General features: G+C 49.0%; 2 protein-coding genes and 1 pseudogene across 5 annotated transcripts in view; 2 read left to right on the forward strand and 1 right to left on the reverse strand.

The window, feature by feature from the left end:
- The first annotated feature begins 1804 nt into the window (after positions 1–1804).
- LOC144096941 (cyclin-dependent kinase 1 pseudogene) lies at positions 1805–3090 on the forward strand (annotated as a pseudogene).
- A 3300-nt stretch (positions 3091–6390) lies between these two features.
- On the forward strand, positions 6391–8367 carry LOC144096942 (kelch-like protein 10). The gene has a single exon (XM_077629748.1). The coding sequence runs from the start codon at positions 6672–6674 to the stop codon at positions 8358–8360; it is 1689 nt and encodes a 562-aa protein (XP_077485874.1). The 5' UTR covers positions 6391–6671; the 3' UTR covers positions 8361–8367.
- A 4082-nt stretch (positions 8368–12449) lies between these two features.
- LOC144098506 (cubilin-like) overlaps positions 12450–18804 on the reverse strand; it is a 247792-nt gene continuing 241437 nt past the window's right edge. The window contains exon 15 of one of the 4 annotated variants that reach the window (XM_077631195.1): positions 12450–18410. In XM_077631195.1, the coding sequence (XP_077487321.1) occupies positions 18196–18410 (215 nt within the window). In that variant the 3' untranslated portion in view covers positions 12450–18195. The remainder of the gene's footprint in view (positions 18411–18804) is intronic. The other 3 variants (XM_077631193.1, XM_077631194.1, XM_077631196.1) reach the window with 3 other exon arrangements.

Below are 18804 nucleotides of genomic sequence, written 5' to 3' on the forward strand. Positions count from 1 at the left end.
TACACAATAACACAACTAACTGATATCCGAGAATCCTGGATTTGCTGAGCGCGATCGAGTTCGCTGGTTCGATCCCAGCCGCGGTGACTGCATTTTGTTAGTGGCGATCAAAAAAAAAAAACGGCCGTGTCTTTATAGTTTTTGGTGCATGTGAAAGAATACCAAGTAGCCTAAACTATTCCGAAGCAGTTTACAGCATTGCTTGGGCACATAAAAGCCCAATTTATCAACAGGGCAAAGCTCCGCAACAGTATCATTGTAACATCGGTACCGTGCACAAATCAGTTGTAGGTACCGATGTACGGGGTTCATCACCTCCCCGACACCCTCACTTTCATTACTCCAGTGCGTCTATTATATCTCTACCAAGGAGGTTATATAACCTCCTTGTCTACCATTATTGTTCTGATCCCTCCTCTCCCAACTGGCTTTGCTCCACGTGCAAATGTGGAGGACTTCCTTTCCTCTCGTCCATCAGCTCTCAATCTCCTCATTAGTGGCTCTTAGATTAGAGGGTCACTATATCGGTCAGTGGAATAGGGGAATAGCAGGGCGCCAGTGCGCAGTCACAGGACAATAAAGCCCCTCGTATTAATTTCTGCGCATGCGCACTGGCGCCCCACTATTCCATCAACCAATATGCTACCTCTATTCAAAAAGTCCCTGTTACCTTAACCTCTTCCTCCCCACTGGGGTATGGTTGGCGTCAGCTGGCCGTGGTTCTCCTGGCAGAGGAATACCTGCAGATAGTCTGACCTAAAGCGAACTCTTCTCTCCCTCTATTGGCGGCGCTGTTGGGTGGATGGGTGGATGGATGGATACGGCTGAACCCTTTATATCGGGCGGTGGCTCAGCGCCGGCTGCGGACGCCTCGCAAAAACAGCGTGACCATACGGTGCGACAGGGCGCACACGCCGGCAGTGCGTCAACCGCGCAATACGCCCTAGAGAGAAAGTCTCCAATTATTAATTTCAATGTGTGCTACTGAACACACACTCAGCAGCTGGCGACAGTGCTTACTCATGTCGCAAGGGCTCTCTTTTTAGCACGTTTATTGCGCAAACCAGAAGGTTTGCAGAGGTGGCATGTTGTCGCAAAGTGAATAACGTCGCTCCCTTACAGATTTAATATTCGAAAAGTAAGTTAGCGCCAACGCAGGTGCGCAGCCCAAGCCGTTGGCGTGCGAGGGCTGGGAGAACCGAGGAGGAAAACGGGCGCGGAGGAGTGTGTCGCTGCTTTCAAAATCAAAGGCTTTTACGCAGAACTAAGCGGGTGCCTTGATACACACGGGCTGGGTGTGCTTCGCGGCACCCTAAGCTGATGCGACGGGGTCGAGTGTTCCCGGAGATGTGGCACATCCCAGTTGTACGTTCCTTAGGATGTTAACGCTGAAAGTGGGGCTTTTCATTGCCTCCCCAGCTTGTGTCGAATCTGTTCATGGGAATACCAACGCCAGAAAAAAATATGGAAGAAACTGGTTGAAATAAACCGCAACATGGAATTGAGGATAGTAAAAAGAGGAGGAAGAAAACTGGAAAAAGTGATTGGAACATGCCTTTTTTCTTCTCAGTGGCAAGCCGAAAGAGCGATATTGATTGAAACAGAGGCAGGGGCTGTTTACAGTTAAACCTTGCAATAGCAGAAAGCGTGCCGAATTACAAGCGTTAACACAGCGAAGTCCGGCAAACAATCTTCAGTGCAAGGAAAGAGACGCGGAGCGTGCGACTGGATTCTTTTTCTTTCTCGCACGCACGTGATCCTGTCTCCTCGCGGGTGGCGCTAGCTTCGCGAGGAGGCACGGGCGTTCAGCTGACCTCGTCTTCACGTGCTGACTCGACTGTTAGCAATCTGGTCACAAGCTTTCTCCAGACTGCTGACTCGAGCTGTTTGTCTCGCTGAGCTTGGCTGTCGTCAGGCTCTTGCACACGGTCCGGTATGAAAAACTATGTGAAGCTGGAAAAAATCAGCGATGGCACTTACGGGGCCGTGTACAAGGCAAGAAACCAGAGCAACGGGAACATTGTAGCGCTCAAGAAGATTCACTTCGACGAGAACGAAGGGATCCCGGCGACGTCCATAAGAGAAATAGCCCTGCTCAAGCAGCTGCAGCACGAGTGCATTGTCCGGTTGCAAGATGTCATTACGAGCTACCGCAACTGCGTCTACCTTGTGCTTGAGTACTTCCCCATGGATCTCGGGAAGTACCTGGACGAACTGCCAAAGTCCGAGAGGCTTGACAGTCAAGTGCTTAAGAACTATGTGCGACAGATCATTGCTGCCATCTTGTTTTGCCACCAGCGACGGGTGATTCACAGCGACCTTAAGCCCCGAAACCTGCTCATTGATCTTAAGGGCACGATCAAGCTGGCCGACTTTGGCCTGTCCCGCACTGTGGGCCTACCTACGCGTGCCCTTACCCATGAAGTGCTGACCCTCTGGTACCGGGCCCCTGAGGTTCTCCTGGGTTCCCAGTTCTACTCGATGCCCATCGACCTCTGGAGCATCGGGTGCATCTTCTTCGAGATGGCCACCCGCAAGGTGCTCTTTCCTGGAGACTCCGAAATCGACCAGCTGTTTCGCATCTTCCGCGTTCTAGGCACGCCGACTTCGGAGACATGGCCTGATGTGGTGAAACTGCCAGTGTACAAGATGACCTTCCCTATGTGGCGTGGGAGCGGGTTAGCCGACCTTCTGCCAGAGTTGGAAAGCAGCGGTGTCGACTTGCTCACCAGGATGCTTACATACGACCCTAACGAGAGGATTTCGGCACGCGAAGCCATCCAGCATGGGTACATCACCGCCTAGAACACGCTGTCAAACCTGGGTCACTCGCGGTGGAACTGTCCACCTGCTGACAGTATACCTTCACGCGCATCGTAAGAGCATGGAATTTTGGCGGAGTGGGGGCAGCCTGTAACGTGGAACCTGGTAGCATTCTGTTCGCGATTTTTTTTCTTTCGTGTGAATGTGCGCGAAACTTGTGCTCGGACTCGTGTGCATGTGTTTGTGTGCTTGTGCAAAATTCACGTGGCGCTTGCGTGAACAAACACCATGTTCGCTAGCTTGCTTCTGGAAATGAAAAAGTTTACACGGATAAAACTTTGCAGTTTGCTGGCTCCTCTTGCACATTGAAGCACTACGTGAGGGGAGAATGCTAAGGGGAGGTGGGGTGGTGCTTGGGTTTTTCTTGTACATGTTAAAAGTTAGGTTCTAGTGCTTTGAACATTGAATGTTACTATTGTTAGTGGCTGTCAGTGGCACGCTCCCTTGGTTTATGTGGTTCGCATATGCATCCGGGCGTCCGCGATCACGTGGCCACCATCACAAGTGCGAAGCAGCATGTGTTTGTCGACTGGCCCCAACCAGGCCAATAACACTGCCATGTGCGGGTAGAAGATTGTTCAAAGAGTAGTGAAATGAAAATGTGGAAATAGACATGATACAGCCACCGCGTGCGCCGAAGAACTGCGAAAAAGCCAGACACCCTCACACACACACACTGCCCACTGAGCCACCGCAGCGGGTAGTCGCGCAACCGACCATCCTGAACAAAATCGCCAACGGATTCGCATATTGACAGACTGCTTTGAAGCCCTCAGTGGCCTCATCGAACCACCAAGAAGGCACAGCATCGCGCACGACATCAAACATACACGTGCGGTTTTACAGAGATTCCGGAGTCATTGTAACACTGCTCCGTGTCCCGGAACACGAGGGACACCTTGGCAACGGACGGGCCCACGAGCATGGCGGCAAGGCTTCACTGCACAGCTCCCAGCGCTGGGACATGGCGGCACCGATCACGCTCCCTAAAGGCCCCGATGAAGAGGAACGACGCCACCACCAACAAATACGAAAGGAGCTTCTCTCCAAGACTCCTACATGCGATGACACCATCTTGCTGCATTGAAAGCACTGGCGTACAATACACGCTGGTCACATGACTGGCGAATTCGCAGCACTATCGAGTCACCTGCTGTTGAACGGTTTTGTGAGCAGGCCGGGCAGCATTGGTAGTTAGCTACTGTGAAGCTGTGAATCAAATTTGCAGTAAATGGAGATGACTACCGGATCGGTAAGGTTGTAGCTGCTGCAGTGGTGGCAGGGTTTGGTTGTCGACATCACAGAGCGAAAAGGGGCCGCAAAAACAACCTTTTGTTTTATATCTGATTTTAAATGGTACGTACCGACGGTGGGGAAATGGCCTGGGATTGGTGTAGAGCCCGTAGAAATAGACGGAAAACATATAAACGAAAAGATCATTGGTGATGTAGCAAAGAAATTTTTTTTTCAACGTGGTGTTTTTCTCAATTCCCTTTTAGTTACAGCCTTCCTCCCCTTTACCCCTACCTGTATAGGTGTTCGGCGGAAGACAAAAACTTCAGCAAAAGTCAAGGCGTTGTGAGGATTCAGAGCCTGTTTTAGATCCGGTCTTGTTACATTTGCGTTATTTGCTTCATATGACTGTCTAAACTTACTGGTCTACCAAGCTCGTGGCCTCAGTGAGCTGCATATGTCCGAAGTCAAGGAGATCTTTTATGTTGCTGACTCTGGCAATGCGCCATTTCACTTAGTACAAAAGGGCACCAGCATAAGAAACCCCAGCGAGACCCCAGCGTATGAAAGCATTGTTTGGGTACGCCGGCGACCGCCTTTGTCATTGCTGGAGATAATAAACATGCAGCTTACCTGGAGGTAATTGTGATTGTTTCTGTGTGCGTTGAAGCCCTTTCGTCCATTATGTGGGCGATGTTCGTTGTGACGAAAAACTAATTTGTTGTGCCTGCCAAAGGGTTAACTAGCTGTCCAGCAGAAACGGCACGTGCATAAATGTTGCTTTGACGTCTTACTTGAATCAACGATACTTCACCTCAGACATACGCTTAGAGATTTGTGCCTTTGTCATTCGTTCTCTTGCACTTGCCTTTCGTTCACTCTTGCGTAGAGTTGTTTACTTCTTTTCTCATTTCTGCACTCCATCCTGTCCTATACATGCATTGCCATTAAAGGTGTCTGGCCATTCTGTGGAGCCTCGTCTGTCTTACTGTTTCACTGTAACTTTACTTCGTTATTACAAAATTGTCGGCAGTGCACATTAGCATTTAAGCTTTGTACATCCACGGTCGACTAAAATGAAAACAAAGTGTGCACTGAGGCGCTGGATCGTTAGGTAAAGCGAATGAAGGGCACTAATACTGCCGCTCGACTGATGTCCGTTCAAGACAGATGCACGCCGATTTCCACATCATCTGGGGACGCTTCAGTTTGTGTATGCATCTCAGTGCCCAAGATCACACACGCCGAGGAAATTCTGAAAATCGCCGCTTGGCTTTATCGCTTGATTTTTGTTAATGAATCCGCACGATGCGATAGTTGCGCTGATGGAACGCAGAGAGAGATATATAGACTGCTCGGACGGCGGATTGCTGCTCTACACTTGGAAAGATGGTGCATATGCCCACAAGGGCGACTGGCCAGACAGCGAAGAGTTCAAAGCCTAATATTACAAGTAGATTTTAAAAGAAAAATAAATAAAAACAGTAATCTACAAATCGACTAATCTACAGTAATTTACAACTGACCTGAACTGAACACGAACTCAAGACCAAAAAGAGTTGACGTAATGTAAACAGAGGGCTATGAGCCACAATGCGCACACTGTGACATAGAGGCGGAGCTATGCCACAAAAGCCCAAAAAGAGGTGTTAATACTATGCCACATGGTATGGGCCTGCCAAGACAACGCGGAAATAGAAAGGACAGAAGAACTCACTGTTGAGCTGTGAGAGGAAATGCCGACCCGAAAGTTCAGAAGGAGCTGATCGTAAGGGCAAGAGCCGCTGAAAGACCCAATGGGGCCCCCGGAATGCGGGGATCGACCACCAGTTTTATGTCCAATTAAAAAAATGTTTTCATCATCAACCTCTACAAATTCAAACACGAGGTGCAAAAAGAACGCGAGCGTGCAGGAAGAAAACGACAGTCGTGATACTCGGCACGAGAACTCGTGATCACAAACACACACACGCGCATGCAAAGAAGAAGAGACAAGTGGCAAAAGTATTCGTAAGTAAAATCTGTCTGCTTCTGTTTCAGAGGAGTCCTGATGTATTTTGCGGCGACGATATAGCGCAGTGTCCTTTGCTGCAGTAGAACAGAAAGTTTGGCTAGTTGGGACGTAATTTCTGAATGGAGCAGCGCACGACAAAGAGGAATGTAGCTAGCACAACTTTGAGAAAATTGAAGCAGCGACTGCTGCTGCTTTTTGCTGCAGGCTGCCAGCATCGCGTTCACTTAGCGACGCCGTCATCCACATAATAGCACACCCCCACATTTCAGCTTAAGTCAAACTTCTTCGCTTTCACTAAGGCCAACATTCGCGCGCGCTTTCCGCCCTGAGCCTACCCGTGGCACTTGTCGCGATCACCGCGAGACCCCGGGAAGCAAGACTAAATTCCGTCTACGCCGCGACTAAATTCTCGCTCTGCCGGACTTCACAGTCCGCGCGTTCATCCAGCGACAAAGGCGAGCTCGTCTCTCGGATCACATTCGTTCCGGCGCTTGGATCCTGGCCTGCTGCCCGTCACGGTAAACAAAGCGGCAACGGGAGACTCTGGCCGCCGGAACTTGCCGTACCTCTAGAGCAGCCGTCGGATGCGACTCCTTGAGTCATGAGCGACGCTGCCCCGACCCCAGTGGCCATTCTGCGAACCTCCGATGGCGGGTGTTTCGCCGTGTTCAAGAAGAACCTCAGCGCCTGCAGCGAATACTTCGACGCGCTCTTCAACGGGCCGCTGTCCGAGGCGAATCGAGGTGATTTCCTCATCCCCGGGGTGAGCAAGGAGGCGCTGCAAGCCGTCGTGACCTACGCGAGCGTCGGCGACGCGGCGATCTCTGTCGACAACGTTGAAGACCTCACCATCACCGCGGACCAGCTGCTCGTCGATGGCCTGCTCAGTGAGTGCTGCGCGTTCATGTCTCGAAACGTGGACGTGGAGAACTGCATCATGGTCCTCGAGATGGCGCTCTTCTTTTGCCTGGAACCTCTACACAAGCAGGCGCTCCGTTTCGTGCTGGACAATTTCGAGCGGGTGTACGCGGGCAGCGGCGACTTCCGCATGCTGAGCTTGCAGAACCTCGAGAGCCTGCTGGCGTCGGACGGGCTCAAGGTACGGAGGGAAGAGGTCGTCTGGGAAGCCACTGTGTTCTGGATCAAGGCGAGTCCTAAAGAGCGCAGAATGTGCTTAAGTAAGCTGCTGCCACACATACGGCTCTGCCTTATGAAGGAGAGCTACTTGAGGAAGGTTGTCATGCGAAACCCGCTCGTGTCCAAAAACCTCCTCTGCAAGACGATCGTCAAGCGCTGCCACAGGATTCAGCAGTCCGAACACGAAGCGCTCATTTTAAATCCAAGCTTATTCGTGCAGCGAGTGCCAGCCGATATCATGTTCGTCTACGGCGGGATTCACCGCGGGTATAAGAGCAACACCTGGGAAGTATACGACCACAAGACCAACGAATGGAACACTGTGCAGACGGACTTCAGGCAGGATCTAGTTTTCGGCCTGCAGTGCGTCTCTGTGGGGCACAGAATATACGTGATGGGCGCCGACATCGCTAAGCTGTGCCCGTTCTGCTATTGTTTCGACGCGGTCTCCGTAAAGTGGTTGTCCATCACGCCCATGAAGCAGCTGCGGGCGTTCTTTGGCATAGCCGTTCTCGATCACTGCGTTTACTGTATCGGCGGCTCGCCCAACGGGATCGTCACCCTTGACACGGCCGAAGAGTACGACACGGTCACGGACTCGTGGCGAACTGTAGGTCGCATGAACCACCCTCGGCTCGGCGCCAGCGCCGCCTCTTGTGCGGGACGTGTCTACATAGTGGGCGGCATGTCCACCGAGACGCTACTTCGGTCAGCCGAAGCATACGACCCCGTGACCGACAAGTGGACTGTTGTAGCTCCCATGAAGACCGAACGGCTCTTCCACGGCTTGGTGGCGTACAGGGACAAAATATACGTGGTGGGCGGCCTCTCGCGCAAGTCGAACGTATGCGAGGTCTACGACCCAAAGAGTGGCAAGTGGTCCAAGGGCTCCAAGACCAAGACCTTTACGGACAAGGTCGTGGCGGTTGTCCTGGACGACAAGATCTACGCCATCGGCGAGGCAAACCAGAAGGACTACAAGCGCTGCCTCGAGTATTTCTCGGGCGACGACCGGAAGTGGCACGCGATTCCGGGTTACGCGCCTCCGCGCTGGTTCTACTCGGCCTGCGTGCTCAGGAACTTGCCTAATGCCAAGGACTACATCAACAGGCCTAACCACATGGACTCAAAATTCGCTTGCACCGTGTTGTGAAAGCTCTCTACTGCAATAAATTAAATGTTTAGTTAAAAATGTTCGCGTTTTTTTTTAACGCCACGATGCATTTAACGCCTACGTTCGCGGTTCTCGTCGTCAGTCAAGACATGGTCTTTTTTTTTGTCCGAGCACAACAGCTGTACACTATGTCTGGTGTACATTAAATATCACCACAGAGAGAAAGAATAAACTATTTAATAGCAAATTAAAAAAAACATTTCCGAGAGGGCTCCTTCGATCAAGAGCTCTCAAGCGTTCCCCTTAGGGCTTTTGGACTAAGCCCTGCCGGGAAGGTTTTAAACTTTGCTATTAAAGTTTATTATCTACTATCTTTCTGAGCGACCACTGTATGAGGGTGAGAAGGAGATAATAGAGAGGATGGCGTAGTAGCAGAAGAGGATAGCGTTGACAGAGTGCTTACCGCTTATATTTCCACTTCTCTCAACGCTCTCAACGCGGAGCTGCTTGTGTGTCTATGTACCACATGCTCAATAAGTCCTTTTATTACTGTAACGAAAAGCGTGCTGAAAGCAGGCACGATTTTATCGAAGGTACGATTTTAGCCGTTTGCTGCTTTTACCTGCTCTGCCTTGGTAAGCAATTTGTGCAGGGGTGGGCGTCTGAGTCGATCGTTTCGATGGTGGAGGGTGATTCAAATTCATGTCCAACTTAAATTGGGGACAACGCAGCGAGCTATGGAAAGAAAAATGATAGACGTAAGGTTGAGAGACAGTAAGAGGGCAGAGTGGGTCAGGGAACAAAAGGCGGGTTAATGACAGCCTTGTCCAAATCGAGCAGTGGGCTTGGGCAAGGCACGTAATGCGAAGGCGAGATAAGGGTAACGCACTGGACACCAAGAGGAGGTAAGAGCAGCAGGGGGCAGCAGAAAGTTAGTTGGGCGGATGAGATTAAGAAGGTTGCGGGGATAGGATGACCGCAGTTGGGACAGGACATCGGAGAGGCCGTTGCCCTGCAGTGGGCGTAGTCAGGCTGATGATAATGATAGTATACACGGACTCCGGCGAAAGCTTCCTTCATAAAACCATCCCATGCTTGCCACATGCAACTGGTCATTTAAGTAGTCACCGCCTGGTTATGGCCAATCCCCCTTGTGGGTATGTGCCATTGTGCGAGGTCAACAACAACAACACTCGCGAACTGAGCAGCCGAACACGAAAACTACAGAGCTACCGCGGTGGGTAGCCGTAGCCGCTTATCTGCTTTGGAGGGTGATGATTGGAGGAGGGTGAATTTATGAGAAAAGGAAATGCGCACACGTCCCAGCAGTAGTTTCTGTCAGCATTCGCAGAATTTTCCGAATTTTTCAGACTACGTATTTTTTGGCCATGATAAGATTTAGAAAGCAAGTGATTGATTGATTGGAAATATCTTTATTTGCTGAATATTCGTAGAACACGTGTGTGGGCCGCCTAGTCCGGTAGTCCGGTAGTGGTTATTGCTGCTGCGCTGGCACTCCCCACCAGCCAGTGCTGACGGTCAGGATCATCGCTGAGCAGAATAGCCTCCCACTGCTCCTCTGAGGGTTTTGGAATGGGGTCAACTACGGGATTAAATGGGCATGTCCACACAATGTGGTAGAGGTTAGCAACCTCTCCACACTGCGGAGAGTATAGTGTAGGGTCCCACTGGTGTAACTTAGCTGGCGTTGGGTATGTATTGGTTTGTAGTCTCCTAAGGGTGTTCTAACTTATTGAGGGATTTATGTGGTGTTGGGGACTGGCTGTTCTGTATGGTGCGAGATTGTCAGCATACACTGCTAAAGCAGTTAGGTCGCAGCACCCTTCACGGTCATCAGGGGGAGACGCCCGGTAAGAAGAGCTCGGGCATGCCTGTGAGCGGCTTCGTTTCCTCCTGGTAGTTCCAGGTGACCGGGAAACCAGATGACTGAGGCTTGGCTGGGTGGATGCTTAATCAGCAATGACAACCCTGACTTGTGAAGTAATCCACTATTGAAGTTGCGACAGGCGTTCTGGGAATCAGTGAGCACGGCGTTGGAGTTAGATGCTATAGCTAATGCAATAGGAAGCAGGAAAACTCACAAAATTCGCGAGTCTGCGCCTCGATGCCGTTTTTGTGTTGGTTTCTAGTTTTAAATAATTGTGGTTTTCAGAAAAGGAAATGGCCTAGTAACTGTTTCAATTCTCGGGGAGAACACCTCAGTCGCTCCATGAGGAAAGGGAGGAAGGTTGGAGTGAGAGAAGAAAGAGAAAGAGGTGCCATAGTGGAGGGCTCCGGAATAATTTCAACCATCTGAGGACCCTTAACGTGCACTGACATCAAACATCACACGGGCGCCTTTTTGCATTTTGCCTCCTTTGAAACGCGGCCGCCGCGCCAGGGTTCGAACACGGGCACTCCGGATCAGTAGCCGAGCGCCCTAACCACTTATCCACCGCGGCGGGCGGAAACCTAAGAGCACTTCATGTTCAAAAGCACCGCTACTGCCTCCCAGTTTACTGCTATTCATTATGGTTTTCCAGCAGCGCCAGCCATATGCAATGAAGGAAATGCAAGCGGACGCGACGGTTCAGTTTTTAAAACCATTTTACTAGAAACTAAAGCACGTACACACTTGTCACGCACCGCTGAGACACAGTTTTTTTAATATTTTTCTACAGTAAAACGCCACTTTTTCTCGCAAACTCGTTAGTAACATTGACAAAGGAAAAAAAAAAAACGTGACGCGTGATCGAATGGACTCTCGTGCTCTGCAAGCAATCCCCAAAATTCCGCAGATATATACACGCACGCTGTAACACCCATGGTCTTGGGAAATAACCTGCAATCGGCGATCGCCTCGCGATCAACGGTTGTGGCATGGACGTAAAGTGAGTAACGTATCATTTTTTTGTTTAGCTTACAGCACGAATACATCAAAATACTTCTTGCTAAATAGCATAAATAACGAAACAGCAGTAATAAATATGCATCTAAAGCGTCGCATATCGATCAGTCGTTATCAGCACCCAAGACGCCAGAAACGATGTTTGACAACAGCAAAGCAGGGGTGACGCACCTAGCAGCAACCACAACCGGTTTTGAGCAATCGCGAAGTTGGCCAATGTTCAGAGAAGCGCGTTAACGGAGGACAACACTTCGAGAGCATTAAGAAATGACTTCTTCAAAACGTAAAAAATAAGAACAAAATAAGCGCGAAATAATTTCACGCAACAGTCCGCAGCCTATCCCTGAGTCCCCCAAAATTCGCAGTCTTCGAACACGCCACGAGATGGTAGGCATGGACACTGCTCTCCTGCGTTTAGGCATGACCTGGAGCCGTAGTTTGTGTAAATAATAAACAGAAGGTGGCGCCACCTACTTGCACACTGACCCTTTCTTTCTACGTTATATTTAAGTTCAGAGCAATGCCGAGCAGTTTACTCGAATGCCACGGGGTGGTGTCCCAGTCACCTAATTCTCCAGTTTTGGACTCAACAGAGTGCCGGATTCGGATCTGTGGGCCGCGTGGAAAGTATCGTAACTGGTGTGATCAGACAGCTCCGTGGTGAACATTGTTTTGCAGTCGAAGTCGTCGGGATTATTGCAGTCGTTTTCATTTGGCTCAGTTTTAGTTTTGGTCCTCTTAAAGAGAAGATAGCAAACAAATTTGCGAGGCACGCGATACAATAATTGCATAAAATATGAATTCATGGACGTTAACTTTATTATTTTTTACTGACCCAAGCACCTACCGGATAGGAACCTATTACTTGTGAAAGCGTTTAACAATACGCTTGTCTTGCGAGCAGAGGTTCTGTGGGATTCCCTGGAATAACGTCGTTTTACCTCAGTCACAGTGAAAAGCCCCGAACAGAAATGCTTTCAACTTCTGATTATGTATATACGTGTCTCGACGACAAACCGAACGACACCGCATGCCTCTTCTGGTATTTTTTGTCGGAGGAGCTGTTTACAGCATCAAACTTACGGGTGGTCGCTGAAGGTTACCGTCATGTTCGACAATAAAAAGGCTAATTTAGAGAGGCTGAACGCGAACATTTCTCAAACTGAAGCAAATGCGATGTGGGCAATTTTTTTCGACATTAATTCGCCTCGACGTTTTTTGCTAGATTTTCTGCATTTTTTTTATTAATACGTAAACGAGGTCATGCTACATACACACTCATACACACCACACGCACACAACAACGCCCAAGAGTGTGGCACGCGATCATGTACATATAGATGGTTTGCCGTGTTTGACTGTATATAAACATGTGTGTAATGTGTGATTTCAAGCAAAGGGCTACAAGAATAACACGTTTCCGAAGAACTGGCAACGCTGTCAGACGTTTTCTTTCAGCGTTAGCCACAACGACCCAAACAACCCCGCATTCCATCACCTTCCTAACCGCCCGCAACAGAGCAAATGGCATCCTGTTATATGACACGGAGAAATGATTCAGTGTGTTGGGAGTGTGAAGCTGAATCCTTAAGACCAACTGTGGAGAAAAAGTAGTGGTGGCTGCCAGCAAGCTCTGAGCATTATGAAAACATCAAATTTTTAATGGTCATTGTTAATCAACTACAATGCCCTGTGTATTAGCCTATGTACGACAAAGAATATACAATAGCTAATGTCACCGTTTCTACTCGAAGAAGAATATCATATCTTCAGAGTAATACGCCAAGCCCATTCCACAGCATATTTCTCAAAGCCAGTATGTGCCTGCTGCCTGAGATCCAACGGGTACGCACGGGTACCGAACCTTCGGAGAAAGCAACCTAAAATCACAACAGGTGTAGTGCTACATCTATATTTGATGGGATGAGTTTGAATTTTGCTAAGAGTAAATTGTATGAGAAACAGGTGCGCTCAATTTTATCGTTTTTACAAGTTCGAAAATAAGTCGAATTTACTCGTTTTAACTGATCAATGACAATATTTACTCAATAAATCTCTAAGCCACTCGAAAAACATGACAAATTCGTGCCCAAGATACCACACAGCGTTTTTTGGTTCTGTCATAATTTTCTGTAGTTCTGTCACCACAGGAAGGAACAGCACAGTACTACAGAAAATTGTGTTGTTACTACAAAAATGGCTCTTGTTATTATAAGTGCACGCCAAAAAACACTACACAAAATCTGCTGTGACGACAGAAAATTGTTTTTTTATAAGGAGTTTTTTAAATATATCTACAATGCAGAATATAGTGAAAACTAAACGCTAGAATATTTGTAAAATGGCCCAAAAGACTCTCTTACCAAGATTAGTCATGACCCAACACGCGTCACTCCCCACCATCTCGAAAGGCACGGAGTTCAGAGCTTTTAATCCACATTTCATTGCCTGCGCATTCAAATGTTAATGTATAAATTGCCCTTTTTTGGCGAAAACACACTAAAGGTTCTAGGAATTGTGTAGGAAATGCAGAGCGGGTGACATTCGTTATACGTATTCGGTGTAAATCAACTGTTAGTGTACTCGCTGTCACGCCCGATGTAAACTAGCCCCTCAGCCCTTGTGCTCAAATGCACCCAGTTTTCCTGTTTCACCTGATTTAATACTAACCTCCTTTCCTCCTCATGTAAAGAGAGCACTGTGGACTGGACGACTGCAGTCGTACTACAAAATTTTCACGGGGAAAAAAATTAACATGAGCCCTTTCTTTCTATCGTCAATTCCAGTAAAGCTGGGAATTTAATAACAAGCAAAGGTTGTAAAAATGCGTTGACATTCTCCGATGTTTCTATAATGCCTGGTGGGCATTATACTAGGAAGAGTAATAGTCTCTTCTTCAGTGAGTCCTTACCAGTACTGCTCTTCTTGTTATCAAGATGCACAACGCTATGCTGGCAGCAGGATACCATATGCATATACCATCGAACATCGGTAATTCGAACTCGAAGGAGACCGAAATTTTGTTTCTAAAATTGCGGAGCTTGATTGAGAGAAAGCCTGATCGGGCTCCTCTTAATATTAGTGATGCTGACGGGACAAAACCGTATGTTCGAATAAACCTTAAGTTCGAATTAAACGAGTTCGAATTAACGTGATTCCACCACAGTATTTTTTTTCTTGTTACATTCAGTAAATTTAGCAGTAAGCACTAAAACTGAACAGGACGAAAGAGGCGAAAATTGAGCCTTGTCGTGACAGAATACGATGATTCTCCAGCTGATTGGTCTAGGTGGCGATGTCGTGTCCTAAGTGACGACGCCATCGCCGTCTTCTTCGCAGCGGCTGCCCTCCGACGACCACGATGATGACGGCAACGATGGTGATGATGATGACGATTTTGACGGCGTTAGTGTTTACAGGGGCCGGTACACACGGGACGGGAGATTAAAAGGGTACAACTTGGGCGGTCCCTTTTCAAACTGCAGCGCGCACGGCGTCTCGCCTCTCGGTCACTCGTCATCGAGGTCTCTCTTCACCTGCCTTTCTCAAAGTCCGCACACAGGAGTCCAGGGCAACGTATGTTGTTGGCTTCTTCCCAGTGTTGGCAGCGAGTGAGCTCTCAGACTGCTGAGTTTCTTTTTTTTTTTGGCAACAACTCCTGCCCCTTCAACTTTCGTATTGAGCCGGGGGCAGGAAATCGCACTGTACAAGAATGCAGTGCCTAAGCGCGGTTCACAATGTGTTACGGATAGAAAGCAGTGCTTCTCTGTGAAAGCATCTCCTTCTACAGATATCTAGGAGCAGCACCTAAGGAAGCTTGCAGGCAAAACAAGCGAAACACAGACCACGTATAGTAGAGGGAAAATGATAACGACGCTCAAAACAACGTCGCGACGAACATAGACCGCATTTTGAAGAATTCTCCTAACTTGTTTGAAGAGTTTTGAAACCTAAACAGCGACTGGACCGCGAACAGTGTCACACATGTCTCTCCATTTTGCAATGGCGTTATATTTTCCCCTTTTCTGGGGGGTTGTGCGATTCAATTGTATAGCCTAGAGAGCAGCGCGAAGACAAGCAATATCGTTGCTGCCGAGACTGAGTCGCAGTAAATCGCAAATTTCCCATGTGGTGGACAGCAAAATGTCTGTCTTATGTACAGATCAAGTACACCCAACTGTGCAGAGCTCGGTGCGTTGTATCGATGGCCGCGGCACCATGCTTCTGAATAATGGACTTGCGCTGCGGCGGGCGAGATAAGCAGCCGCAATTCACCTAACACGTCATCAAAATTCTGGAACCATTGGTTTCAGGTTACCTGTAGCTATTTGTGAATAACAGATAACATATCTTATTGACTAGAACTTTGCGGCATTTGAGATGCATATATTCCTCAAAACAACACCGTATCTACATTGAAAGCACCGGCACTATCGAACACTTATAACGGCATCACAATCTGAAAGACCAAAACTTGTTTTTTTGGAGTGATGGGAATCTTGCTGCTCTAGCAGTGCTAACAACCTTGCTAGGAAAACAAAAAAAAAACAATAAAAATCAACGGTGCCTTTGAGTTAGCAGTGCATTATTGCATTATCGTCTTCATCGTTTCCCATCGGTCTTAGTGCTCGTGAACATTAAAGCAAAACTATAAAACATTCAGTGCCCCCTTAGTGCAATTATCGACGTTTCGCCGCACCTGCAATATTTATCATCATGCCTGACCGTAATTTAAGGACCAATGAAATGTGCTCGGATTGAGCCGCACTCGCTGAAGCAACATAATATTCTGATAGAAGGATTAAAAATTCTACGCATGCAACCCTATAATGGTTTATTAGGCTTAGGTTTATTGTCGTTCTTGCATTCACCAGAATTCAAGTTGCACTGAAATTCGCAACGTGGATTCTAGCGTGCAAGAACCGACGCTGAATTACAGCGCTCTTCTCTCACAAGATTCATTCCAGTTTCATTCCTTTGAATTCAAAAACAACTAAACCACGCAGTAGCTGGTAATGAGTGATCCTGGAACACGATTCCAAAAATGAGCTAGCTTTATGGCAGGAAAACGGTGGTAGCTTCCGTGAGAAGCGAGTGCCCAGGGTCGCGTCGTTAGGCATGCATAATGGCGTGTTACAAAAACATGCGCTCGTTACCAGCGGCCCGCGTGCGCTGGCCTCTCCAAGCAGAGCCGCACGGCGCCGCCAGTTTCTTGAGGAATGAGATGATATTTCTTTTTTCATGAAAGGACTCGAGTCTCCGCAATTAATTCACAGATCATATTTGCACGGTGGCTGCGCGCGCTGCCTAACGCTGCATATTACTGCTGCATCTCAGACACGCAGAGAGGCTTCTCTTCAAAGCTGTAGTTCGCAACGTGAAGTGTGCAGCGACGAGTGACAGACGCTGTTTTCACAGTCACGGCTTCCATCTCCATGCTTTGGAAGCTTGGACGAGCTGGTTCGTTGGTTGACTCCAGACTGGTCTTTGAGCTACAGCTTTGAAGAGAGGGAGCAAAACTGAACACAACAAGGAGGGGCGCTGCTTGGGTTGTAGAGCTCGGTCTCGTCAGCTTTCACCTGTGCCCGCTACTTCCTAACGCGCGTCGGACCGCCGTGGTAGAGTTCGGTTAACTTCCGATGGTGACGTGCTGCTTACGTCAGCGCCGGTTCGCATGCTTGCCCTCGGTGCTACTGCGAGAGCTGCGCCGAGCGTTTTCATTGCAGGGCGCCCTCTACGTGAGATTACGTCGTGTCAGAAAGCGCTGCGCAGCCGATGCTCTATTTGGCACTGAACTGTGGCAATGGGAAGAAGACAGCCTGTGTCGCCGCAGCGGAAGCGAGTGGTTGCGTGGAACTTCCGCGCACATGGCTCATTGTCCAAGTATCACGTGATTCACCTTAGTCAGATCAGGAGTGGGAGAGCATACGCTGGGACCGACGCCCTTAAGTGCTGGCAGTAGAACAAAAAAGTGCATCTCTCAAAGCGCTCGCTCACCGACTGTCTGCCGCCACATCTGCGTATAAATAAGGATTTAGCAACTCTTTGATTTACAAACTAACCTTATTCACGTCGCCTCTAGAGGACCAGATCGCTGAATGTTTGCTACTGCTAGAACCATTACGATGTCACAGACATTCTATAGGATGCCACGTTGGTCGTCTTGTGATTCTAAATAAAGCTAAAAGGACAGCAGCTCCAGTGGAAGACGTGAGGCATTTGAGCGTTATAATACAGCAATGCATCAAAAATGCACGTTATGTACTAGGTTACATCACGTGTAGAAATTATATCATTTGTAAGCTAGCTGCTTGAGAGATACTTTACTATGCCGAGCACGTAACTGCGTCGGCTCAGCGTGCCTCTTGTATCCCTTGAGTGACTGGTTCTCTGAGAGGAGAAAAACCATACAGATTCCAATACGCTGCTTCAGTCGTGCAAAAACACATTGCCCTACCACATCCTGTCATGTACGCGTTCGTGGAGCTGAAACATACGGACGAGAACATGGAAGGCATGGACGAAATCATACGGACAAATAGTTGGTGGTGATCTCCAAGTGTGGCGAAGCAGGATTGCGCCGAAAAATTGTCCACTGCTGTGATCGTGGTCATCCTCCGTTCTCAGGCGTAACGTGCGCTGGAACTCTGAGATAACGGTGCAGATGAAGAGAAAACACAGTTTTCTACGCAGTGACTCTGGGGACTTCGCTTACGCCCAGTAGAGAGTAAACCGACTATGCAATACTATTTTCCTGCCCATCCGTAGATGGGCCAAAAGGTATAGTCGCAGGGCAGTATTTGTAGCAAAGCTCTTGCAGCGCATTGGATTCCGCATAGTTTTTTTCTCTTTTCCCCCTTTCACAAGGGACCTGTTATCCCACCCCTGCGTGGCTTGATGGGGAGGGGAGGTATTGGGGAACCGTTCCTTGGGCCTTCGAGGACGCTCTTAGACGGTGGTCTCTAGTCACACGGTGTCCATGGAGACGAAGTGCATGGCGGGCACCTCGCTGGGCGGCGGTGGGCGCAGCGGCGGCCGGTCTCCGAAAGGCGGGCGCCTGCGGCGGCGCCGCCGTCTCCGCCGGCTGCGGCACACCAGGCACAGCGTGAGCAGCGTGAAGGCCACGCAGCCGGAGGACACGCCGCCCACCAGGTACAGGTTGAGCTCGGGGCTGCGCACGCCTATGGAGAGACGCGTGTCCACAGTGAGCAGCTGCGGCCGTTCCTCAAGGTGAGCATCACTCACTCACTCACTCACTCACTCACTCACTCACTCACTCACTCACTCACTCACTCACTCACTCACTCTCACTCACTCACTCACTCACTCACTCTCACTCACTCTCACTCACTCACTCACTCACTCACTCACTCACTCACTCACTCACTCACTCACTCACTCACTCACTCACTCACTCACTCACTCACTCACTCACTCACTCACTCAATCCAACCCAACTCAACCCAACCTTATTTCTCCTAGAAGCATGACTCACCCACCTACCCACTCACTCACTAGATCATTTGTAAAGTTTGCTTTTCCTCATAGAGGGTCGGCGTGTAAAGCTGCACGCTT

Source organism: Amblyomma americanum, chromosome 7 (genome assembly GCF_052857255.1).
Source record: "Amblyomma americanum isolate KBUSLIRL-KWMA chromosome 7, ASM5285725v1, whole genome shotgun sequence".
Classification (NCBI taxonomy): Eukaryota; Metazoa; Arthropoda; class Arachnida; order Ixodida; family Ixodidae; genus Amblyomma; species Amblyomma americanum.